Source organism: Petromyzon marinus, unplaced genomic scaffold (assembly GCF_048934315.1).
Source record: "Petromyzon marinus isolate PM22_M1 ecotype Great Lakes invasive population unplaced genomic scaffold, UKy_Petmar_22M1.pri1.0 PM_G_Scaffold_153, whole genome shotgun sequence".
In the NCBI taxonomy this organism is placed as follows: Eukaryota; Metazoa; Chordata; class Hyperoartia; order Petromyzontiformes; family Petromyzontidae; genus Petromyzon; species Petromyzon marinus.
In genome coordinates this window covers 163,950-190,882 of record NW_027422710.1, presented here as the reverse complement: position 1 = coordinate 190,882, position 26,933 = coordinate 163,950, and the positions used below count along the sequence as shown (strand labels likewise).

Sequence of the window (26,933 nt, the reverse complement as noted above, 5' to 3'; positions counted from 1 at the left end):
AAAACATTACAATGGCACAAGGCTGTTGTTGAAGGATCAACAATCAGCCGAAGTCGTAAGGTTCCCCATCCCTTCGTTACTGATCCGTGGCCAAGATAGGTTGCATGGATTGAATCCTGCAATCTCGCCTGGATAAAATAATAACAATGAATGATTGTGACTTGTCTGTGTACTGCTGCAATGTGAACTCTACTGTAATATTGTATTTGTACTGATGCGTTCTGATCTCAAAAATATTTTTTTTACAAAGTGAGCATTTAGGCGGTGCTCATCTCCCGTTTAAGAGCTCTGAGCCACGTGGTGGAAATTCGACGTTACTATGGCGGGGGCAAGTAAACACATAAAGGCAACCACTGTTGACTTCTCCTCCACAGTGTGTTACCTATTGTATCTACCCCCGACAGATGATGGGCTGATCCAGTCTAGGTTGTCTTCATAATTATGCCGGAAGATGCAAATGCAATACTTTTCGAAGCACCGCACATTATTTTTGCATGTTGAATATTTACCACCACTGTAAATATGTAATTTTTATCAATGCATTGCTATAATGTTTTAATATAATCGTATTGTTATTAAGGTTCGGGTCAGGATTTTAGAGCAGGGTGTTTCAAATACATTGACCCGATTTGAAATCGCTACATCTCTGCAAACCACGAACTCTTCATAATAATCCACAATAAAGGTTTTCTGGGTTAGATGGTGTTATTTATAACTGTGTCGTAACCCTCCACCACCTGACACGGCCAATCAGCAAAAAAAAGCGTCACGTTGAAAAAAGACAATTAGTTCACTACTTTAGCCCCACACCGGTGGTGGTTGAAGAGTGAATCCACAACATTTACAGTTTGATTAGTACTGTGACGTTACGCTGGTAATTACATCCAACGTCATCGGGCAATACCACTTGAAACGGCGGGGCATAGAGTTTAAAATGATAACCGCTAGATGCTTCTGCCAGCGCACAAACATCCCCTAGCCTCAGTCATTCACCGGCCACACCCTGCGACTTGTCCTTGTGGTGATACGTCAAAGACCCGTAGAGTGATTTTGGTGCTACCATCAGCGACTCATCTGGATGACCTCAAAAACAGAATCACGGCAAGCGGTGACTTCAGTGGAAGAGAAGACTTCGCTTTGAGAGGCGTTTGGGACGAATTCAACTATCGTCTCGATGTTGGTGGAGGGCACATAGAGAATTTATAAAATGGTTAGTAAATCTTGATAACTCATTAAAGCGTTTGTAACTTCATTAGACCTCCTTTGCCAGTACCAAAATGTAACAATAGGGGTTTTTCCCCTTTTTTCTGGCAACAAAACTGAAACCTTTTTAACAAGGATTCATGTCTACTGCATAACCACAATACCTGCAGTCAAAATGCAAACAAAAAACATACTATGATAATATATGTGGCATTGTCGTTGAAACTGATTGGTCCACACCAATGACAATGCATCATATATGATCATAGTATGTTTTTTGTTTGCATTTTGACCGCAGGTATTGTGGTTAATGCAGTAGACATGAATCCTTGTTAAAAAGGTTTCAGTTTTGTTGTCAGAAAAAAGGGGGAAGACCCCTACTGTTACGTTTGTAACTTGTTGTGTAATTGTAACGTGTTGTTGCCATCGTGAAATATACCGCTTTGAAATTGGGTCCACATTTTTTTAAACCACCCTGCATTAGCGTCTTACAAATTTACCCACGATAAGCCAATTTGGTTGACCCATCATTTGCGACGATATGCAGATCTCTTCTGGAAAGAGAAATAAATTAAAGCAGATCTAACAGAGCCCAGTGAGCCTTACCCTGGTAAAATTAAACACGGCTTGAGTTTATGAAGCGCTTTGCTGCACTAATAAATCTGAATGTTTGTTTTAGTAACCACCCACCCCCACACACCGAGTTGGCTTCAAGTCTCAGCCGTAGTGGGCGGGGTCACACTAGGGACGAGGAGGTGGCGGTGCCGTAGTGTGACCCCGCCCACTACGGCACCGCCCCCTCCTCGTCCCTCCCCTCCCCCTCCTCCTGCCGCTCTCATCAACTCCACTTCGCTCTCTCTCTCACAGCTCCCATAATCTCTCTCTCCTTCTCTCTCTCTCCCCTTCTCTCGCTCATCCGCTCCGTGGGCCCCTTCGCGCACACGACGACGGGACTACGCAGCGGTGACGGGGCCCGTCTGAGACCGACCGTAACCGAGGTCCCGGCCACACTGCCGTCGAGTTCTGTTCACGCTCCCGCCCGCCCCGCCCGCCCGCCTCCCGGCTTCCAGGGAGGAGTGAGAGACGGCAAGCAGCCAGCAGCAGCAGCCAGCAGCCTGTGGAGTTACAAGGTTTTGTCTGGAGACCCCGTTAAGACAAAATCCACGACTACAAACAACCACGTGACCAGCACCACCACCACCAGCACGTGATCACCAGCACGTGGTAATGGCTACCTTTTGTCGCACGCTGCTGCTGTTGTCGCTGTCTGTGTGAGCAGCAGCAGCAGCACGTGGAGGAAGTGGGGTTGGTTGCAAGTGTGGAAGTGGAGAGAGACGGAGAAGTTTGTACTTGTTTTGTTCACGATATTAATTATAAATAGATGGTGATGCTGCTGCTTGCTTGCACAGCGTCACAAACTCTTGCGGTTCTGCGAGGTCGCATTCGTAAACAACAACAGTTTGTAAAGTTGTTGCGTGGTGTGAAGTAAACAAGTTTATGTCGTCCGTGATGATGGTGTGGTTGTTGTGGTTGTTGGTGGTGGTGGTGGGGTGTTCTGGGCTCCCTTATTTATGTTTAATGATTGTTGTTTGTGATAATCTTTGAAGCCGTAGCAGCTATACGTTGATGATGGCGTGGTTGTTGGTGGTGGGGTGTTCTGGGCTCCCTTATTTATGTTTAATGATTGTTGTTTGTGATAATCTTTGAAGCCGTAGCAGCTATACGTTGAACAAGTCGGATTGATGAGTAACTCTGATAACTTGGCACAAGTTACATTTTGATTTTTATGCTTTCGTGACTGCAGGGATTCTTATTCTTGGTTCTTTTTGGTAAAGTCACCACGTAGAAGGGAAACTATAAAATAATAAAAATATAACACAAAATTCTCACGACGTTTCGACTGCAACACAAGCAATCATCATCAGGTGTGAAAACCACAGCAAGAATATTTTGTTGTGGTTTTCACACCTGATGATGATTGCTTGTGTTGCAGTCGATACGTCGTGAGAATTGTATTATTTTATATTTGTATTATTTTATTGTTTCCCTTCTATGTGACTTTACCGAAAGAACCAAGAATAATAATTTTATTGTTTTATATTTTTATTATTTTATTGTTTTATATTTTTATTGTTTTATTGTTTCCCTTCTACGTGGTGACTTTACCGAACGAACCAAGAATATTTTAGTACAAGTTGTGGTGGTGGTGAACGGGGCCTTTGGCGTTTGTGGTTTACGTGGCTGTGTTATTGTTTGATTTATTGTTCTGATATACAGCACCTCTAATGTATTTTTGCCGTAATTACAGTACTCTTATTCGTAGTTTAAAAGTAACGTGTATAGATTTTACAAGTTCTAAGTTACGAGTGAACGACTGTGTCTGATTTTTCGTGGCTAACGTGGCTGTGTTAATGAGCTCCACGTGGTTAATACACGTGGCCGATTTACGACTGCGGTCATTTATAAAGGTGTATTATAAGTGCTGTGTTTTACAGTATAAAGTACCACCACCACCGTGTGTGTGTACAGACGGTGGGAGCGGTTTAATAGGACGTGTGATAATATGCCTGACACATTTCTTTGCATTTTCTACATACGTGTAAAATCTATGACACTCAAGCGCATGTTTAAATAACTTGCTGAATACAAATACGGGCATGTTACATAACGCTTGAACAATGTAGTATTGAGATGCTGTGAATCACAATGGATGACGTAATTGTTATGGCGAGTGGCTTTTTAACAATCGATTCGGCAAAACAAAACTGAAACCTTTTAACAAGGATTCATGTTACTGCATTAACCACATACTATGATAAAAAAAACATACTATGATAATATATGATGCATTGTCCTTGAAACTGATTGGTCCACACCAAGGGATGGCTTTCTTGGTGTGGACCAATCAGTTTCAAGGACAATGCATCATATATGATCATAGTATGTGTTTTGTTTGCATTTTGACTGCAGGTATTGTGGTTAATGCAGTAACATGAATCCTTGTTAAAAGGTTTCAGTTTTGTTGCCAGAAAAAAGTGGAAAAAACACTATTATTATATTTTGGTACTGGCAAAGGAGGTCTAATGATGGAAAACGTTGATCCATCTGAGCAGTGTCCGCTCACTCTGGCTGACACGTGTGTACTCATTGTTGTATTGTGTCTGTGTGTGTGTGTCCGTGTGTGTGTCCGTGTGTGTGTGTCCGTGTGTGTGTGTCTGTGTGTGTATGTCTGTGTGTGTGTCCGTGTGTGTGTCCGTGTGTGTCCGTGTGTGTGCAAGCAGGTTGTTGTTGTTGTTCCTCCCCCTTTGAAACTCCTGCCAAGGTGCTTACACATAGAAGAACTTCAGTGTACACCGTACACAGCAGGTTGCAACATCCTTGTACAAACACACACACACTCACACACTTATATACACACTCACATACACTCATACACACTCATATACACACTCATATACACTCATATACACACTCACATACACACTGACATACACACACACATACACACTCATGTACACACTCACATACACATACACACTCACATACATACTCACATACACACACACATACACACTCACATACACACTCACATTCACACTCATATACACACACATACACACTCACATACACACTCACATACACACTCACATTCACACTCATATACACACTCATATACACACTCACATTCACACTCATATACACACACATACACACTCACATACACACTTACATACACACTCACATTCACACTCATATACACACACACTCACATACACACTCACATACACACTCACATTCACACTCATATACACACTCATATACACACTCACATACACACTCACATACACACATATACATACACACATACACACTCACATACATACACACATACACACTCATATACACACTAATATACACACTCATATACACACTCACATACACACTCACATACACACTCACATACACACTCACATACACACTCATATACACACTCATATACACATACACGCTCACATACACACTCACATACATACACACATACACACTCACATACACACTCATATACACACTCATATACATACACACACACTCACATACACATACACACTCACATACATACACATACACACATATACACAACAACGACAAAGATCCCCCATATTACCTTAACAGACTGTATACACACATACACACTCACATACACACTCACATACACACTCACATACACACACACACTCACATACACACTCATATACATACTCACACACATACACACACTCACATACACACTCACATACACACTCATATACACACTCACATACACACATACACACTCACATACACACATACAACAACAACAACAACCGCCATTCGCCACTAAGTGGCGGTGACGTCACCACGACGCTTGTGCCAGGCTATGTGCACCCTGAGGCCACGTGAAGTGTCGAACGCCCGCTGGCAGGAGGTCACGGGGCAGACCCAGGTGCCACGGGTCGACTGACTGAGATGATTGGCTGATGCACCACCTGTGCCCCCTACTGTGCCAACCTGCTGTGCTTTAGCCACCCGGCGCTCCGCTCGCTGTTGTGAGCGTCGCTCCTCCGCCCTCCGTTGTTGTTGGAGGGCGACTGCCTCCAACTGCCCAGTAGCATCCTTCACGAGCCTCCTCCACAGAGGCCGATCTTGACACCGCTGGTACCAGTCATCGGCAAGTCCACTCAGCTCCACGTCCTCCTGTACCACATCACTCCATCTCTTCTCTAGCCCGTGCCGCGCCCGCCCAGCCCCCTCAATCCGGCCAAAAAAAAGCTGTTTCGGCATGCGGTGGCTGGGCATGCGGGCTACATGACCCAGCCATCGCAGCCTTGCCTGCCGGAGGAGCTCACCGATGGGACCCTGCCCAGATCTTTCAAGGATTTGTGAGCTCCTCACACAATCCAGTCTGGTTAAACCCAGGATGGATCGTAGGCAGGCCAGCCTAAATGTTTCTAACCGGCGAAGATGTTCCACCAGGGGGGTCCACGTCTCGCAAGCGTAGAGAAGGGAGGGAATGACCGTGGCCGAGAAGACCTGAAGCTTAGTGCGGAGCGACAGACCAGGTAGCTTCCACACAGCGTTACGCAACCGATGAAAAGATATTGCCGCTCGACTGATTCGGAGTGAGACCTCTGCTGTTAAACTGGAGCCAGTCATAAGCACACTGCCCAGGTATGGGAAACTCTCCACTCTCTCCACAACTGCCCCATCACCGATTGGGAGTTGTGGGGGTGGAGTGTCCGATGGTACAAAATACCCAGGCAGGTGCTTAGTTTTGGTGGGGCTGATGGTAAGGCCCCACCTCTTAGTGGCACGCTCCAGTCTCAGCAGCAGCGTCTCCAACTCCTCCTCTGACTGAGCAGCTATTACCAAATCATCAGCATACATAACGTGGTTGAGCAATAGGGAGCCATCCCTTGACCGCACCCGGGCATCGATTAGCCTCCCATTATATCTGTACCATATGGAGATTCCCCCGGTACAGCTATTGAAGGCTTCACGAACTACGTGGTCAAAATAGATGTTAAATAATGTGGGAGCCAGAGGACATCCCTGTCGCACCCCAAGATGTACAGGGAATGGCTCTGACTCCCGGCCACGTAGTTTTACCCGGGCCCGCTCACCATCATGAAGGTCCTTAATGATCGTGAGCAGAGGGTCAGGTACTCCAAAAGCACGAAGAACGACCCAGAGCCCAGGCCTACTGATGGTATCATAGGCCTTGACCAGGTCAATAAAGCAGAGATGTAGGTCTTGTTGGAATTCCCTACACCTCTGCTGTAGCAGACGGACAGAAAATATGGCATCTGTGCAGGACCGCCCTTTCCTGAAACCGCATTGGGGCTCCGCAAGCCTCTCCTCAGCGTGCCTGGCAAGGCGATGCTGAATAATCCTTGCCAGGACCTTTCCCGGCACACTGAGGAGTGAGATGCCCCTGTAGTTGTTACAGTCTGTGCGGTCCCCCTTCTTAAAAAGGGGGACCACCAGGGCATCCTTCCAATCCTGCGGAACCCGTCCAGTGGTCCAGACTGTTGTTATGATGTCATATAGGGCAGTCTGTGCACAAACGCCACCCTCCCTCAGCATTTCGCTTGGGAGATCATCTCTGCCCGCTGCCTTTCCTGGTCTCAGACTCCGGATCGCCTTCAATACTTCCTCAGCAGATGGCACCTCAGCCAGCCACTCACAGGGGGTGACTTCATCCAATATTTGAGGCACCGCAGCCTCAGCAGGGTCATCCTCACTTTGTGCCACGATGTTTTCCTGGCTGAGGGATTTTCCCTCCCCCAGGACCTCACAGAAATGCTCAGCAAATCTGCGAACCTGTTCCTGGGGGTCGGAAATTGGATCACCGTTTTTTCCCCTAATGATGGTAATAGGTGTGGCGCTGCAGGTTACTTTTTTGATGGAGTTAAATAGAGATTTGTGATCACGGGCCACTGAGGCAGACTCCATCTCCTCAGCAACCCGCGACCACCACCCATCCTTGCAGCGCCTCACGGCTCTCCGAACCTCCGAGCGAAGGCTGCGGTAAGCCTCCTCATTCTCTGACGTGGGATTCTGTAGCCGATGACAGTGGGCCTGTCGCTTTTTCTCAACCATCCTGAACAACTCCTCTGTCATCCAGGGTGTCTGGGGAGGTCTGGACCACGTACCCAGAGCAGCCATTGCAGCTGCATGAGTCACAGTCCTAAACCTCGCCCATTTACCCTCGACATCAGGAGGAGTCGGGGACGATGCTAATCCCAGCCGCAAGCGATGATGAAATTCTCGCTTGCAACTTTCATCAGATAACTGAGACCAGGCCACTTTAGGTTGGAATGGGGTCCTGGGTGTACACCCACCACCGGAGTGGAAGAATGGCAGGCGCATCTTACAGATGACTAGTCGATGGTCAGAGGGCAGATCAGCTCCACGGTAGGTCCTGGTGTCAAGGACATGGGCTCGCATTCGCTGGTCCGTCACTATGTAGTCCAGCAGATGTTCTTGCTTGGACCCGGCATGCATCCATGATGTTGTGTGGATGCGCCGATGCCGGAACAGCGTGTTGGTAATTACAAGCCCATGGGCTGCACAAAAATCTAGCAGCCTCCTACCGTTGTTATTGAGCTGATCTGGCCCATGCCCTCCAATCACTCCAGACCAGGTGCCAGTATCATGACCAACTCGGGCATTGAAGTCACCCAACATGATGACTCTATCCCGAGGGGCCACTTTAGCCAGCACCTGTGACAGGAGGTCATAGAAGGCATCTGACTCATCGGCTTTGCCTGCATCCCTCCACGGATGTTCATCTTCGGTGGGGGCATAAGTAACCACGACCACCATTCCACACCTCCGGTTGATGGGAAGGCGAGCCCAAAGTAGCCTGGGGCTTACAGCTTCCCACACCTCACCGCCACGCTCCCACGCCCCCTTCATTCTTTTGTTCAAAAGAAGACCCACACCCTGTTGTTTGGCAGTCTGCTGCCCCGAGTAGAGGACTGTCCACCCCTCATGGTGGCAGGAGCCAGAGCCGGTCCACCGGACCTCCTGAATGCCGCATAGATCCAGGCGGTACCGGTCCAGCTCCCGACAGAGGAGTGGCAGCCTCTCCTCTGCAGTGAGCGTTCGAACATTCCACGTGGCCACCCGTAGTGGCTTTTCGTTGTTTCTGGAGTAGCCCCGAGGGTAGGTATTCAATCTCCTGGCTCCGCCAATTGGGGTTTGGCCAGGAGACGTCATAGACGCCTGGCCCCCCGGGGCCTCCGGCACAAGCTTAGTTGTTACATATTTCAGTTTAATTCGTGGTTTCGTGGTAATGAATTTAAGGTGGAGGGGTTACCAGCCCCTCGCACCCGTCCAGAGCCCCCGTTTAGCCCCTGTGGTGGACACATATGCCATGAGGGGAGGAGCCAATCAAAATTGGATCTCCCCCCACAGCGCTGTCCACGACAGAGTTGCCCGTCCGGCACCGCGAGGAGGTAGGGGGTTGTTTTGCCGGACACACACATACATACACACACACACTCACACTCTTACTACATTACGCCAAGAATGCAGTAAGTGGTCAGATCGTAAACATTCGGGATAATTATTCACCCAAACAAAAATTATATCGTACATACTGATCACACCCCTAAACTCACTTAAGTCATGTACTAAGGTGTGTCTTGATAATGTTAACTGGTTACTTGACGGAGTGACCACACCCCCCTCCCCCCACCATACTGATAGATGATTTAAAAAAAATGAACGGATCAATGAATGACTCATCACGTGCTAATCACTCATCAACATCCTGTTGTCAAGAGTGATTTAATATCACTTCTCTGTGTAGTAATTTCATGGCGGTACAGGGCTTGCACAGTCAGTGCAAGATGTATTCAAAGAGCACTGCCCAATTTTAAGTGAACGTGAAATTGCATGCAACAAAGTAGCAAACGTGTTACGTTGAACTGGCAATTGCATTTACGTAGATATTGCGTTTTACATAAGCATCACATGGAGCTACTGTGTTTGTAATATAATGGTTCCATCTGCTTCGTTTTTATGAAATGTTTTATTTATTTAAAGCATCATGATCATCCATTACTGCTGCTAACCACTAAATGAATGCATTAATTTCCTTTCAATTTGTGAATATAGGTGCACGTGGCCATGCGAAATCTGAAAGTGATGTGTGTAAGGGCGGTCACACGCCTATCACTTGATTAATTGCAGTTTTAAGTCAGGGTTGAATGTTGACGCATTGATCCCCATTGCCTTGTGATCTCTTAAGTGGCCGATCATTCGTTGTTCCTAACAAAACGCCAGTCCACCGACGTTGGAGAATGAGTGGCTTCGCCTTGACCTAACGAATGTACCTGCATCAACCCTGACTGCACACCCAACCCCCCTTGTTGATGTAACAATATAAATCCTTAAAACGGCCTAGCAGCGCAACGTCCCACTGCTCTTTATTTTGTTGTCGTTCCGCAGCAGCCCGGAAGATGAAGCCCCGTGCGCCGGTACCACCGCTGATGCGGTCCCAGTCCCAGACTGGGACCCCCAGCTTAGACCCACCGGACGGTGGCGACGGCCCCCCAGTGGACAATGTGGAGCTCAACGTCATCCTGCCGGGCGGGGCGCACCACGTGGCCCGAGTCGACGGGAGGTGCCTGTCGTGCACTTGGATTATTTACACAAAGATAAACAGACAAAGATCCCCCGTGTAGCCTGCAACAGAGTTGTAGGGGCAAGTGCTGTTAGCGAGCACACACAAAGACAAAGATCCCCCACCGTGTAGCCTGTAACAGACTGTAGGGGCAAGTGCTGTTAGCGAGCACACACAAAGACAAAGATCCCCCGTGTAGCCTGTGACAGGCTTTAGGGGCAAGTGCTGTTAGCGAGCAGCACACAAAGACAAAGATCCCCCGTGTAGCCTGTAACAGACTGTAGGGGCAAGTGCTGTTAGCGAGCAGCACACAAAGACAAAGATCCCCCGTGTAGCCTTAACAGACTGTTGGGCAAGTGCTGTTAGCGAGCACTTATGAAGGCCGGAACGGTACACGAGGGGGTGGGTGGCCAGCACCACGCCCGACCGCCTTTGTCTCCCCAGTGGCAATGTTTTTATCCACCGCACCAGGTACTCATTTGAGGCTGAGTCGACCTAGGGGAGGCCCGGGACCCGTTCAGATAATTGTCACCGGTGTTGGCCGTGAGCGGGAATCAAACCCGGGTCGCCAGGTTCATAGCGCAGCGTAGCGCTAACCGCTACACACACACGCACACTCATTCCATTCCTGCGGGGATCAAGCGATGGATGGGTAAGCATTTTATGGCCGCCCAAGTTTGGCACAGGCGTAATGGGTTCCGTAGACACACCTTCGTATAGACAACTCCTTTATTACAACACAGCGCTCCCCGACAGTCCTGATGGGCTGCTACAGCCCTAGGGACACGGCCTACTCCCGGCGTGCCGTGACGCTGGCAACGCTCTCGGCTCCTCCGCTGTGATCACCCTAGGGGGGGGCTGACCCCTGACCCCTGACCCCGACCCAGGGTCTACACTCTGGCTTCCTCTGACCTCGCCCTTATAAGGGCGTAGGGCCGGGGAGTCCCAGAGTCCCACCAGTGGCCCCAGAGTCCTACCACAGGCCCAGAGTCCCACCAGCGGCCCCAGAGTCCCACCACTGACCTCAGAGTCCCACCACTGGCCCAGAGTCCCACCACTGGCCCCAGAGTCCAACCACTGGCCCCAGAGTCCCACCAGCGGCCCCAGAGTCCCACCACTGGCCCAGAGTCCCACCACTGGCCTCAGAGTCCACCACTGGCCCAGAGTCCCACCACTAGCCCCAGAGTCCCACCACCGGCCCAGAGTCCCACCACTGGCCCAGAGTCCCACCACTGGCCCCAGAGTCCCACCACTGGCCCAGAGTCCCACTACCAGTGCCCCAGAGTCCCACCACCACCGGCCCAGAGTCCCACCACTGGCCCAGAGTCCCACCACCACTGGCCCAGAGTCCCACCACTGGCCCCAGAGTCCCACCACCGGCCCAAAGTCCCACCACTGGCCCAGAGTCCCACCACCGGCCCAAAGTCCCACCACCGGCCCCAGAGTCCCACCACCGGCCCAGAGTCCCACCACTGGCCCAGAGTCCCACCACTGGCCCAGAGTCCCACCACTGGCCCAGAGTCCCACCACTGGCCCCAGAGTCCCACCACCGGCCCAGAGTCCCACCACTGGCCCCAGAGTCCCACCAGCGGCCCAGAGTCCCACCACCGGCCCAGAGTCCCACCACCGGCCCAGAGTCCACCACCGGCCCAGAGTCCCACCACCGGCCCAGAGTCTCACCACCGGCCCGCACGGCGTCCCCGGGGCCCTTGCAAGGGGCCCCAGGGTCCTGTCTGGCTGCTACCGGTCTTCGGCTTCGGTCTTCAACTGGTCCCAGATCGGCTGGGGGAGGTCCCCTTTGATGCCCCTTGCCCAGTGAGGGGCTCAGCTGTCTGGGATCCTAGAAGCCCCGTAGCCCTTCACCCCGACGGTACGAGGTACCGTAGTACCATCTGTGGTGTTACACTACGTGGTACCGTAGTACCATCTGTGGTGTTACACTACGTGGTACCGTAGTACCATCTGTGGTGTTACACTACGTGGGACCGTAGTACCATCTGTGGTGTTACACTACTTGGTACCGTAGTACCATCTGTGGTGTTACACTACGTGGTACCGTAGTACTATCTGTGGTGTTACACTACGAGGTACCATCTGTGGTGTTACACTACGTAGTACCATCTGTGATGTTACACTACGAGGTACCCTAGTACCATCTGTGGTGTTACACTACGTGGTACCGTAGTACCATCTGTGGTGTTACACTACGAGGTACCGTAGTACCATCTGTGGTGTTACACTACGAGGTACCATCTGTGGTGTTACACTACGTGGTACCGTATTACCATCTGTGGTGTTACACCACGTAGTACCATCTGTGGTGTTACACTACGTAGTACCATCTGTGGTATTACACTACGTAGTACCATCTGTGGTGTTACACTAGTAGTACTATCTGTGGTGTTACACTAGTAGTACTATCTGTGGTGTTACACTAGTAGTACTATCTGTGGTGTTACACTAGTAGTACTATCTGTGGTGTTACACTACGTAGTACCATCTGTGGTGTTACACTAGTAGTACCACCTGTGGTGTTACACTACGTAGTACCATCTGTGGTGTTACACTACGTAGTACCATCTGTGGTGTTACACTAGTAGTACTATCTGTGGTGTTACACGAGTAGTACCATCTGTGGTGTTACACTACGTAGTACCATCTGTGGTGTTACACTACGTAGTACCATCTGTGGTGTTACACTACGTAGTACCATCTGTGGTGTTACACTACGTGGTACCGTAGTACCATCTGTGGTGCTACACAAGCATTGAAATGTCAATTTGGAAAGGCGTGAGAGTGGAGTTTAATGAGAGTGGTGAGTGGAGTTTAATGAGAGTGGTGAGTGGAGTTTAATGAGAGTGGTGAGTGGAGTTTAATGAGAGTGGTGAGTGGAGTTTAATAAGAGTGGTGAGTGGAGTTTAATAAGAGTAGTGAGTGGAGTTTAATAAGAGTGGTGAGTGAAGTTTAATAAGAGTGGTGAGTGGAGTTTAATGAGAGTGGTGAGTGGAGTTTAATGAGAGTGGTGAGTGGAGTTTAATAAGAGTGGTGAGTGGAGTTTAATAAGAGTAGTAAGTGGAGTTTAATAAGAGTGGTGAGTGGAGTTTAATAAGAGTGGTGAGTGGAGTTTAATAAGAGTGGTGAGTGGAGTTTAATAAGAGTGGTGAGTGGAGTTTAATAAGAGTGGTGAGTGGAGTTTAATAAGAGTGGTGAGTGGAGTTTAATGAGAGTGGTGAGTGGAGTTTAATAAGAGTGGTGAGTGGAGTTTAATAAGAGTGGTGAGTGGAGTTTAATAAGAGTGGTGAGTGGAGTTTAATGAGAGTGGTGAGTGGAGTTTAATAAGAGTGGTGAGTGGAGTTTAATAAGAGTGGTGAGTGGAGTTTAATAAGAGTGGTGAGTGGAGTTTAATAAGAGTGGTGAGTGGAGTTTAATAAGAGTGGTGAGTGGAGTTTAATAAGAGTGGTGAGTGGAGTTTAATAAGAGTGGTGAGTGGAGTTTATTAAGAGTGGTGAGTGTAGTTTAATAAGAGTGGTGAGTGGAGTTTAATAAGAGTGGTGAGTGGAGTTTAATGAGAGTGGTGAGTGGAGTTTAATGAGAGTGGTGAGTGGAGTTTAATAAGAGTGGTGAGTGGAGCTTAATAAGAGTGGTGAGTGGAGTTTAATAAGAGTGGTGAGTGGAGTTTAATAAGAGTGGTGAGTGGAGTTTAATGAGAGTGGTGGACGTGCTGCGTGGGTGGGCGAATGATCCCAGGTAAAACTGGCTCCACGTGGAATGTTTCTGTGCTCACACAGCGGGTTTTAAATGCATTAAAATAAATGTGTTATTTTCACGAAGCATAAATCTTCATGGCCGCGAGGTCAAATTGCCCTCTTTGCAAGCAATTTTATAATGAGCTATTTCCAGTTGTCTGTAATGTGGTCATCTTTTGGGTGATTGCATCTGCCGGTGTGTTATTTTTTTTGGGATTTGTTAAATGCGCAAATAATCGCTATGGATATAATAAACACGCCATTTTATTTCTTGGAAAACATTTACGGTCATTTTGAATACAACATTAAAAGTATATTTTGTATCCATGCAACACGTTTTAACTTGTTAAGCCGTGTTTGAAATCCATGAGTGTGAACAAGACGTATGATTGATCCCCCTCCTTGTAATACGTTAGGATGGTGAGTGTTTTGAAGATGCATTGTGTACAATTTTTTACTTACATTCCATACTCATTGCTACGGCCCCGTAAACAGTAATTTAAATTACACTCCACACATCGAATGTAAACATGACACAAACGCATCCGCGAGCGTTCATAGCCATGCTGTAAGAATATCACGCTGCATCTTTTGAACAATTTTCTGGTTTCTAAATTACGAGTCGGGCCTCAGTCGGGAACAACAAATGTCCTTACGCACGACTCACACTTTGACGTTGACTTGGAGCTGCTGCTGCTGCCCACGTGTTGCTGTGTGAGCAGCAGGACGGTGACGGACCTCCTGGTTGAACTCTGCGGTCCCTACCGGTTGAGCCCTGACGGCCACACCCTGGAGCTGCTATCGAGGGACGATGCATCGCCTCTACAGTACGGGCCCAGCACACCGCTGGGGGCCCTCGGTGCTGGGACGGCCCTCCTCAAACCTCGGCCCGCCGGCGATGACCGACTGGAGAAGCCGATGCAGCCCGTTGTCCCGGAGGTAAAGCGTTGATTCGCTGACGCGGCCTCGTCGTAGGTAAGACTTTGACAGTCGAAACACGCTGGAACCTGCGTAGAGATCTTGGAGTGACGGGCTTCCTCCTAAAAAGCCTCGGCCCGCCACTGATGACCGACTCAGGAAGCCGATGCAGCCCGTTGTCCCGGAGGTAAAGCGTTGATTCGCTGACGCGGCCTCGTCGTAGACAAGACTTTGTACAGTCGAAACACGCTGAAACCTGCGTAGAGATCTCGGAGTGACAAAGCTGATTAGAAAAATGGACGTGTAAGCAAAGTGGCCCGGTTCATGCGTACATGCAAATAACTATTATTAGATGAATTATAAGAGTTTGAAACTACACTTTGAGCTAGGTGTGGCTATGGGTGTGTGTTAACACAGCATGTGTGTACATTGTCAGTACACAATTTTAGTAAAATTCTCCTTAAGTACATTTTAGACGTCATTGCCTCAATTGGTTAGCTTCTGCATTAGGCGTCTTTCACACATTTCCTCGGCCGTGTCGTGCTTGTTGACACTTTGTAGAAAGTCTCACGTGTTGTTACAGGTAAAAGGATTTTGTACAGTTTTGTATTAGGGTCCATCTGTGGATTACCATGTTATATACATGGCTCTCCGATTTGACCTTTGTGATAATGTGCCGGATTCATTTCTGAACCTTGCACGCATGCTGCCGACTACACCGTCACGCGATGAGTTATCATCGGGAAACCTTGACCCCTTCGGGTCAAATCTACTTATGAATGGAAATATTTGTGAGACTGGATTTGGTTGGATTTTGGTATCTTGACTAATGAAACATGATGAAATGCCATTATCACATCATGCCTCACTGGATGCACCGGTTGGTGTGACCCGCCAGTTTACAACTTGCAATTTATCAATCTTTGAAATAGCGTGATCAACCGGACTACGCGTTGATTGTGTTTTGACCGACCGACTGTGTTGCTTTATATGGTTTCCAAATGTTGCTAAACCCTGTTTGTCTGGTATGCTTCTCTCTCTGTGTCCCCTGTTGTATCTGTGTTAGTTCCCCCCTACTTGGGTGTCTGTGTATACATCTGAGGTTGTGTCTCCCCTCTCTCTCGTAAACTTAGCTCTTCTGTACCTGATGATGGCTGCTTGTGTTGCAACCGAAACGTCGTACGCTATTATGTTATTTTATTATTTATTATTTATACGTGACTTTACTGATAAAAAAACAAAGAGTAACTACATTTTGCTTTGGCTCAGTTCGCCTGCAGATCATGTTTTTACCAGGCTATACTTAGCATTCATCCAGTAGAAAATTTATACTGAATGATGATGCAGATGATGATGATAATACTTATCCATGGGTGGAATATGCTATGTAAACATTCTTATTTTAAAAATGTTTTACTTTTAAGCATCTTGTATAAACATTGCAACCTAATTAATTTTAAAGGAAAATATTTCCCTCTCGTCACTTCACCGGCTGTGATTATATTTATCACTTACATTCAGTGAAAAGGATGGATTGCTTTTAGATCAAAGTATTTACGCGCCATACTTGGCTTTATTGAGAAGATAGAGTTGGACCGTTCCGTTCTTCTGTGCAAAGTTGAAGTCTGCTTCGAAAAGCGTACGATGCTTTTTGTTGTTAAATCTTTTAAATTTGACTGCCTCGTTACTTGGTAGTAATGAGGAAGTCAAATTTCCTCTTGGAAATATGTGAATGGTTGGAGTAAGATTTCAATTGGTAAAAGGAGACTGGCAGTCTTATGAATAATACGAAGGGCTAAGATGCAGCCACTTTGTGTGACTATTTGAGTAGGACTGTCGTGGTCAGGCAGAGTTGGAGTTGGTCAGTTTAACACGTAGCAGGCTTTCGCGACCAATATCCATCATAGAGGTTTTTGGGTTAGACCGCGTATAAATATATAAATGTTGTGTCGTGAAAACCCGCCACCACCCGACACAGCCAACTAGTAAGGGCTGTCGCGTAAACAGAACGTGGACGATTCGTCACTAGTACAGCACTCGTGTGTAGTGTATAGTGTAGTGTATAGTAGTGTATAGTGTAGTGTATAGTAGTGTATAGTGTAGTGTATAGCAGTGTATAGTGTAGTGTATAGTGTAGTGTAGTGTATAGTGTAGTGTATAGTAGTGTATAGTGTAGTGTCTAGTAGTGTATAGTGTAGTGTATAGTAGTGTAGTGTATAGTGTAGTTTATAGTGTAGTGTACTAGTACAGCACACCGGTGTGTTGGGGAGCCAAGCCACAACATTTACAATCTGAGTACGACGTTTTGCCAGTAATTACAACCAGCTTCATCAGGCGACATCCAGATCTGTGGAGAAGTCTTCCTGTCTCGTTCCTTACATAGAGGCATAGATGCGTTTACTTTTGATTTATAGCCAGGTCAGCCTATACTGTCATAGTTTTATGCAACTGTTTCCATATTTCCTACTTTATTGACACCAACACAAGTACAATTAAATTACAATAATGAAATGCTCTTAAACAGAGATATGGATAGATATTGGTAATTAGAGACATGTGTTTTCCATGATATCCAAATCTATTACGTATTTCCAATTCTACTCTGCATTGTTTAGTCTGAAATGTAATTTAAGCATGCTTAGCAACTGCAGGTGCTTTAATCCTGGGGATCAGTGAACAAGGCCTTGATCTTCTCTCCTGTGGTGGCTTTGCATTGTACACCAGGATCAGGGGCTAGTTTGGAATGTTTAGCGAGTATGTAAATGTTGTGAAAGCCCAATTGTACCAGAGGCCATGGTACATTAGTTGATATTCTACCAAATGACAAAACGTCTTAGATTTTATCTTGTGATGGTTGTTTATTGTATACTAGACACAGAGGCATATAGCTGGATACAGACCGATAACCTTTGGTGCATTTATTTTCATCTTACAAGTTTAACACGTAGGCTTTCGCGACCAATATCATTCATAATAAAGGCTTTTGGGTTGGATCGCGTTATTTATAAACGTGTCGTAACCCTTATTGTTAAATTAAATATATTGCAACTACAATTCCTTATAGGGGAAACTACTAGTAATTAATAACAATTGAATAATTACCAATCTATTATATAATTACAATACCCTCCCCCTATCCACCTCTAATCGCTGCGCCTGATATGAGTTAAATGATGACGTCACCCTACTGCTGCTCTATTTAAGACCGGGAGCAAGCGGAGAGGGCTTCACCATTCTGGCGAATTGCCCGATGATGCTGGATCTAATCACCAGCGAAACGTCGTATTCACAATGTTGTAAATTATGTTGTGGATTCACTCTTCTACGCGCAAATGGGCTAAAGTAGTGAACTAATTGTCTTTACTCTTTGGTTCTATTCGGTAAAGTCACCACGTAGGTAAAAAAATAAAACAATAAAATTCTCACGACGTTTCAGCCACAACACAAGCGGCCTTCATCAGGTGAAGGGACCAGCCTGTCTCGAGGACAGCGCTGGAGTGAAACACAGCCACGCTCAGACTACGACCTTTAAGTTTGGCTGTGTTTCACTCCAGCGCTGTCCTCTAGACAGGCTGGTCCCTTCACCTGATGAAGGCTGCTTGTGTTGTGGCCGAAACGTCGTGATTTTTGTTGTTTTATTTTTTCACCTACTACGTGACTTTACCGAATAGAACCAAAGAGTATGGATCCTTGCAGTCACGAAAGCTTCAAATCTAGAATATTTTGTCTTTTGTGAACGTGACACATGTTTACTGCTTTGGCCATGTCGGGTGGTGGAGGGTTTTACGACACATTTATAAATAACGCGATCTCACCCAAAAACCTTTATCGTGAATCATACAAGTTACACAATGAATTTGCTTAGTTAGAGGCTCTCCCCAGGGGTACAAATGCATGCATCCTGTCATCCAGGATATATGGAATATTACACAGCATCATTTGTTAAGCAGGTTATATAATGGTGATGTGATCCAGAAATTCGAAACCAGCTTACTTTCTGAAATCATGCTTTGTCTGCACTGCTGGAAAATATTGGTCTGGAAGGTCCATAGGCAGAATGGATGAAACATCATTACAAAAAGGTTTTTGTTGGGACTGAGCATGAGCCCAGTACAGAGTCACAGTACAAGGGGGGGAACAGAAAGACAAAACATAATTTTACAGTCTGTGTATTATGTATTCATTACCCATGATCCTCCACCACAAACTTGAGTTTGTGTATAGTTTTTCTGTTTTCTGCTGCTAAATCCACCATAGCTTTAATGGTGCTGCTGTTCTCAACAGCTGGAAACAGCATTTGTTTAAAAGGGCAATCCACAAGGTCGAAACTGGTGCAGAGTTTTCCTGCAAAGGCAGAGGCCCCATTGGCTGAGAGACAAATACAATAACATTGTTATTTGTGTGAAGAGGTGGGCTTCCTGTCCCATTGAACCTCCACTACAGCACATCATGAGGTTTTATACTGTAATTCAGACCAAGTGTAACCCAGTTTTAGTCCCCCTTAATCCACAGCCTAGCCCAGTATTTCATTTTTAAATGGAGAAATTTGATGAACGTTGACAGCTGGATCCTAAGAGGGTAAACGAAGACAGGATTTGTTAACGACAGCGTTCAATTCGTCGATCCTCTACTTAAATCTCTTAATTCTAGATTTGAAGCTTTCGTGACTGCAAGGATCCATACTCTTTGGTTCTATTGGGTAAAGTCACGTAGGTAAAAAATAAAATAACAAAAATCACGACGTTTCGGCCACAACACAAGCGGCCTTCATCAGGTGAAGGGACCGTGCTGTCATGAGGACAGCGTTGGAGTGAAAACAGCCAAGCTCAGGTCATGGCCCATGCACCTCCTACGTACATCGTGCTCATGTTTATACTAATTCCTTTGTCAAAGCGTTTTGCTTCCTCCCACACAGCTTAAAGGACGCGACCTGGGCTTGGCTGTTTTCACTCCAACGCTGTCCTCGTGACAGCACGGTCCCTTCACCTGATGAAGGCCACTTGTGTTGTTGTGGCCGAAACGTCGTGATTTTTTTTACCTACGTGACTTTACCGAATAGAAGCAAAGAGTATTACATCACTTAATTTGTTTTTCAGCAAACGGTGCGGCTGACGGTGAACTACTCGCGAGCGCGTAAGAAGACCGTAGTTCTGGCGAGCCCGCGCGTGGCCCTGCAAGCGCTGCTGCCCGACATCTGCAACGAGTGCGAGCTTGACGTCCACCACACGGCGCTGTTCGGGGACGCCAGCGAGACGGAGCTGCTCGATACGTCGTGCTCGCTGTCCGAGCTCGGCGTCAAGGAGGTGTACGCCGTCGACAGGAGCAGAGGTTTTGTTTTAACGTTACTTTTGAGCTGATGGAAAAGAACAAAAAATTCGTTTCGATTTGAAGCTTTCGTGACTGCAAGGATTCATCCTTCTTTGGTTCTTTTGGTAAAGTCACCGCCACGGAGAATGAGAATAAAATAATAAATTAATAAAATTAAATAACACAATAAATTTCTCACGACGTTTCGGCCACAACACAAGCGGCCTTCATCAGGTGAAGGGACGAGACTGTCAGGAGGACAGCGCTGGAGCCGCTTGTGTTGTGGCCGAAACTTCGTGAGAATTTTATTTTGTTATTTTATTTCATCAATTTATTATTTTATTCTCATTCTACGTGGTGGTGACTTTACCGAAAGAACCAAAGAATAAAAAATTCGTTTTATCATGGCGGTCCTTTATAAGGCTGGCTTAAAGCCTACCTTCCCTGCAGTTTCTTTTAGACTTGTCAATAGAACCTCCTGGTTATTGACCTAGAATTCATCTTCTTTGGTTCTTTCGGTAAAGTCACCACGTAGAATGAGAATAAAATAATAAATTAATAAAATAAAATAACACAATAAAGGTCAGACGACAGGTCTGTTCCTTTCACCTGAAGAGGGCCACTTGTGTTGTGGCCGAAACGTCGTAAGAATTTTATTGTGTTAATTTATTATTTTATTCTCATTCTACGTGGTGACTTTACCGAAAGAACCAAAGAAGATGCATCCTTGCAGTCACGAAAGCTTTAAATCGAAATTTGACCTAGAATTGTTTATTTTATCGGTATGACTTTTAAGATAACAATTTGTTTTAGACGTATGTATATATGTGTGTATGTGTTCATGGTCATCTGACTTTCAGTTTTGATACCCCCCCCCCCTCCACTATAATAAATAACCTTGCTATCCACGTAGAGGTCTCTTACAAGTATATTCTAGTTGCTGTGCCTACTTTTGTGACAGTGTTCATAACTGCTAGCATTTTAAAAGTAAATAGTGCACGTGGCACCTGCTCAAATATCTCTAGTTAGATGCTGATGTGAGCATTGCTTGAAATCAGTCCGCCCGGCAAACTCAGTCTGCTCACTCTCGGTCTAGTCGCCTCTGGTTCTTTCGGTAAAGTCACCACCATGTAGAATGAGAATAATAAGATAATAAAATAACACGATAAAATTCTCACGACGTTTCGGCCACAACGCAAGAGGCCGTCTTCAGGTGCTTAAGGTTGTGTGAAATCCCTCCCCGTAGAGGTTAAATTTCGATTTAAAGCTTTCGTGACTGCAAGGATTCATCTTCTTTGGTTCTTTCGGTAAAGTCACCACCACCACGTAGAATGGCCGAAACGTCGTGAGAATTTTATTGATGGTGACTTTACCGAAAGAACCAAAGAAGAAGAATCCTTGCAGTCACGAAGGCTTCAAATCGAAATTTAGTCGCCTCTGCCTCGTGCTAATTTGTGTCAGTAGGCAAAGCGCATGAATTGGCTTCGAACCTAAAGCCGCCGTGATTGGATTTCTCTGTCGTTCCTTTGGCTACCCATGCATAGCAAAGGAGGTCTCATAATGTAAATGCTCACCCCGAGCCCTCGATACTCTGATGGTGCGCTGTTTTTGAGTTGCACGCCTTTTGGCGTCTTCTGGTCCAACACCAATGGAGACTAGGCTCTAAGAAAAGCCGTCTCGCGTGTGGACCAATCAAATTCAAGGACAGTGCCAATATTATTATCAGAGTTGTCTTTTTGTTTGCATTTTGACTGCTTGTGTTGTGGTTATTGCAAACACGATGCCTTGAATAAAGGTGTCAGTTTTTGTGCCAGTTAAAAAGGTAAAACCTATTACTATATCTTGTTACTGGCAAAGGAGGTCTCATAATGTAAATGCTCACCCCGAGCCCTCAATACTCTGATGGTGCGCTGTTTTTGAGTTGTACGCCTTTTGGCGTCTTCTGGTCCAACGCCAGTGGAGATTAGGCTCTAAGAAAAGCCGTCTCGGGTGTGGACCAATCAAATTCAAGGACAGTGCCAATATTATTATCAGAGTTGTCTTTTTTGTTTGCATTTTGACTGCTTGTGTTGTGGTTATTGCAAACACGATGCCTTGAATAAAGGTGTCAGTTTTTGTGCCAGTCAAAAGGGTAAAACCTATTACTAATGCAGAGGATTGTTCGTGTTATTTGTTTGTGCGTGCGTGCGAGTTTATGAGCTGCATGTTTGGGCTTGCTGGCTGCTGGAATCGAGCACGGAATGTTCACACGTCCCGTGTGCGGCCACCATGTGGGTGAACTGACTTCTTGGCCGCATTAATAATGGCTTGGGAGGCTTAGAATGTCCGTGCTTGGACAGCTCCATGGTTACCGTGACGGGCTGCAAGTTTCAACCCCTTGGCACAACCAGCGCCGTTCTCTGCTGCGTGCTTTGCTGCATTTTGTGTGCCACCAGCGCCACCCGGTGGGAAATTGAAGAAGTGTAAAATATATAAGCTTAGCTCTTTCGGTAAAGTCACGTTGAAGGGAAACAATAAAATAATAAAATATATAAAACAATAAAAATTCTCACAACGTTTCGACCATAACACAAACGGTCATCATCAGTTGTGAAAACGTGAGAATTTTTATTGTTTGATATATATTTTTTATTATTTATTGTTTCCCTTCAACGTGACTTTACCGAAAGAGCCAAGAATATGAATCACTGCAGTCACGAAAGCTTTAAATCGAAATTTAAGTGTAAAATATTTTAATTTTTTTACAATCCTGCCATCTAGTGGAGAAGTATTGTTACAATGAACAATGTGAACGCTCCGTAGAGGTGTACCTAAAAAAAAATATATACACAAGTATGGTGTAATATGCATGTTTTTTATCAACATTTAATAAACACCTTGATAATTTTGGTACGTGCGTGAAAATAGTACACCTTTTGCAATTTGAAGTTTCTTGGGTTTCAAGCGTCGTACAATTAATAAAAAAATAGACCACGTATTGAAAGGCTTAATTAATTTAACTTTAATAATAGTTGGGTTTTCCCCTTTTTTCTGGCAACAAAACTGAAACCTTTTTAACAAGGATTCATGCCTACTGCATTAACCACAATACCTGCAGTCAAAATGCAAACAAAAAACATACTATGATAATATATGGTGCATTGTGCTTGAAACTGATTGGTGCACAGGTATTGTGGTTAATGCAGTAGACATGAATCCTTGTAAAAAGGTTTCAGTTTTGTTGCCATCAAAAAGGGGAAAAACCCTATTATTATTACATTTTGGAACTGGCAAAGGAGGTCTAATGATAATTTAACTTTGTGTTGCATCTGCAAAAACTACGGACCGTTCACTGTGAAGCGAATTCGCTGCGTGTCATCCCTGTTGCTATATGCACATTAACGCTCAGGTAATGGAAACCTTCACCTGTGGATGTTCTAGATTTGAAGCTTTCGCGACTGCAATGATCCATACTCTTTGGTTCTATTCGGTAAAGTCACGTCACAAACAACAACAAAATAAAAATTGAAAAATTCTCACGACGTTTCGGCCACAACACAAGTGGCCTTCATCAGGTGAAGGGACCGTGCTGTCATGAGGACAGCATTGGAGTGAAAACAGCCTCCCACACAGCTTAAAGTACGCGACCTGGGCTTGGCTGTTTTCACTCCAACGCTGTCCTCGTGACAGCACGGTCCCTTCACATGATGAAGGCCGCTTGCGTTGTGGCCGAAACGTTGTGAGAATTTTTAATTTTTTTGCTTGTTACGTGACTTTAGCGAATAGAACCAAAGAGTACCCTGTGGATGTATTGAGTGGCTCTCTTTGCGTTACAGAGCTGGGCCATGGCCTGAACGACAACGCAGACCTCCCGGAGAAAAAACACAAAGGGCTTTGGAGCTTTTTGCGGCCAAAGATAAAGAAGGTCAGTACGTGACACACTTGCACCCCTGCGTATTTGAAATTGAGCGGTGTTTTTTCTTGCCGTGGTGTTCTCTTGTGACTTCATTAAACGGTGTGTTATTCTCTTGTCGAGAGGAGTGTCATGTGTAGATACACGGAGACATGTTTGTAACAAGATATAGTAATAGGTTTTACCCTTTTGACTGGCACAAAAACTGCCACCTTTATTCAAGGCATCATGTTTGCAATAACCACAACACAAGCAGTCAAAATGCAAACAAAAAAGACAACTCTGATAATAATAATATTGGCACTGTCCTTGAATTTGATTGGTCCACACCCGAGACGGCTTTTCTTAGAGCCTAGTCTCCACTGGTGTTGGACCAGAAGACGCCAAAAGGCGTACAACTCAAAAACAGCGCACCATCAGAGTATTGAGGGCTCGGGGTGAGCATTTACATTATGAGATCTCCTTTGCCAGTAACAAAATATATATTTGTAACAAGTCGGTGTGTTTATAGTTCAAATGTATTCTGGAGGCATTTGCTTTTTATTTTTATATTTCCGCTTATATTTGAATATACTAACACGTTGCGTGCAGAAGCTTGCTTTGAACGCTGTTGGGACATGTTCTTGCTGTTGATACTAACACACGCAACCAGCTACTTCTAGCTGTTTTGGTTATTCTAACAACTTCCCCCCGTGCGCATTGTTGAGTATTTGCTGTCTTTGCTTACCCGCGTGTCATGTCCTCATTCTGCTGCTGTGGCTTTCCCAGAGTGATGATGATGATGTTTCCGAGCGTGGTTCCAACAGCTCAATGCATGGTGACAGTAGCAGAGACGTAAGTACTAACTCTGTTTACAGCCCCGCTAACGATACTAACGGCAGTGCTAAACAGAAAATAATTCCTCATGCTTGTGCTCACAGCGGTAAATGTCGCACAGGCCCATCACTTTTTAGCGCTAACCCCGTTCCCTTTTAATACTCAGTTGCCCTTGAAGAACTGTCTTGAATTATGGTGCTATGATTCAAATTAAAGCTTGCCTTTGGCAAAAAAACCTTGAAACCTGTCAACATGATTCATAGCTTCAAAGCTAAAGCAGACTGTGTCATTAAAATGTTACGCATTTTTTTGCACATCAAACTGTTGAAAAAGATAATTTTCCGTCATGCCGACCTTATAATTCAACGTGAAAGACATTTTTTTAAATATAATACAACACTCGTAATTACCCTTTTTACATTTTAAAATGTGGCATTGATATTTTGTGGGGAGCTTATAAGGTCCCCACAAAAATATCAATGTGTTATGCAGTGTAGTCCTATAGTTCGTTATCTTTGTTTTCTGGTTCACTTTATTGTTAGAATCGTATTGGAAAATAATTTTAGCTATCAACTAAATCAGTTAATGCCATTTTGAGAATTTGTGTAAGTTATCTTGGTGGAATAAGTTGTACAGGTGTAGGTGTAAACTGCAAAACAACAACTTTCCAGAAATTATTCACTGGTAAAACATGTTTTAGACCAATTTAGCTGACAGTGCACCCTTTTGGAAGCATTAGCGATTTATTTAGCTGTATAGTATGATTCATGCTGATTCCATTGATGTTGAGAATCATCAAATTCAGGGTAAGTACTGTTAATTCAGTGATCACTGTACAACTGGATTGTTGAATGATTAAATTACAGCCGATTTTAAGTTTATATTTATCACATACCTTGATTTACTTTTGAAATATTTAAATTCAAATGTATCAGTTTATTTTAATGCAGATGTATCTTGGTTGCTGTAGGTGTCACTCAATACACATTTAAATTGTTGGTGCGACATGTTTTTTGCGTATATATGTTAACAGTTATTACAATGTACTATTTAAAAGGTTAATACAGTGGTTCTCAACCCGGGGGGTGGGAAGTATGCCCCTCTATGGGAAGCACAAAAAACTTTCAAGCGGGGTGCAGGCTGTGGCATGAATACCGTGCATGATACATTTATCATGTGCAAGGGGAGGAACCCCATCGCCATATTTGCAGCAACAAAACACCAATAATTTTGATTTAAAGCTTTTGTGACTGCAGTAATTCATATTCTTGGCTCTTTCGGTAAAGTCACGTTGAAGGGAAACAATAAAATAATAATGTATATATAAAACAATAAAAATTCTCACGACGTTTCGACCATAACACAAACGGTCATCATCAGGTGTAATGTTGTGTGCATACAGTGCAATGTACATTTCAATTCGAAGCGTGTGCAGGCTTAATGCCAAGATCAACGTGGCTTCTCCAGTTTGTGATTTACAGGACGTGACACAGACTGAGACCGGTGCGGTTTTAGGTCCAAATTTCAGCACACGTTTGAATTTGCCGTTACTCTGCCCCTCTTAGAACTTACTCTCTCGTATTTAGTTCAAAAGCAGGAGACTTGTTAGCGGCACGTCTCCCTGCGCGCTACACCATAGCACGTAGGCCTTGGCACTTGAGTTGTAGGGTAGGGACCACGTGGCCAGGTGCCGCTTGCCCTCCACACCCATCGGAAAATAAAGTGAGCTGGTGAGTAATATTTTTGTCGATGTTATCGCTGACCACTGGCAAATCCTGTTCTTAAAGCTTTTTGTTGTCGATTTATATGACGTTAAGTGTTTGTTTAATGAGGGTTTTCTTTATTCATATTCTTAGCTCTTTCGGTAAAGTCACGTTGA

General features: G+C 45.4%; 1 protein-coding gene across 1 annotated transcript in view; it reads left to right on the top strand.

Annotated features, from left to right (window-relative positions):
* Positions 1 to 2,026: 2,026 nt before the first annotated feature.
* Positions 2,027 to 26,933, top strand: part of LOC142910755 (uncharacterized) — a 41,621-nt gene continuing 16,714 nt past the window's right edge. Inside the window, exons 1-5 of the mRNA XM_076060151.1 lie at positions 2,027 to 2,427; positions 14,844 to 15,060; positions 20,136 to 20,367; positions 24,162 to 24,250; positions 25,007 to 25,072. Of these exons, the coding sequence (XP_075916266.1) occupies positions 15,040 to 15,060; positions 20,136 to 20,367; positions 24,162 to 24,250; positions 25,007 to 25,072 (408 nt within the window). The 5' untranslated portion in view covers positions 2,027 to 2,427; positions 14,844 to 15,039. The remainder of the gene's footprint in view (positions 2,428 to 14,843; positions 15,061 to 20,135; positions 20,368 to 24,161; positions 24,251 to 25,006; positions 25,073 to 26,933) is intronic.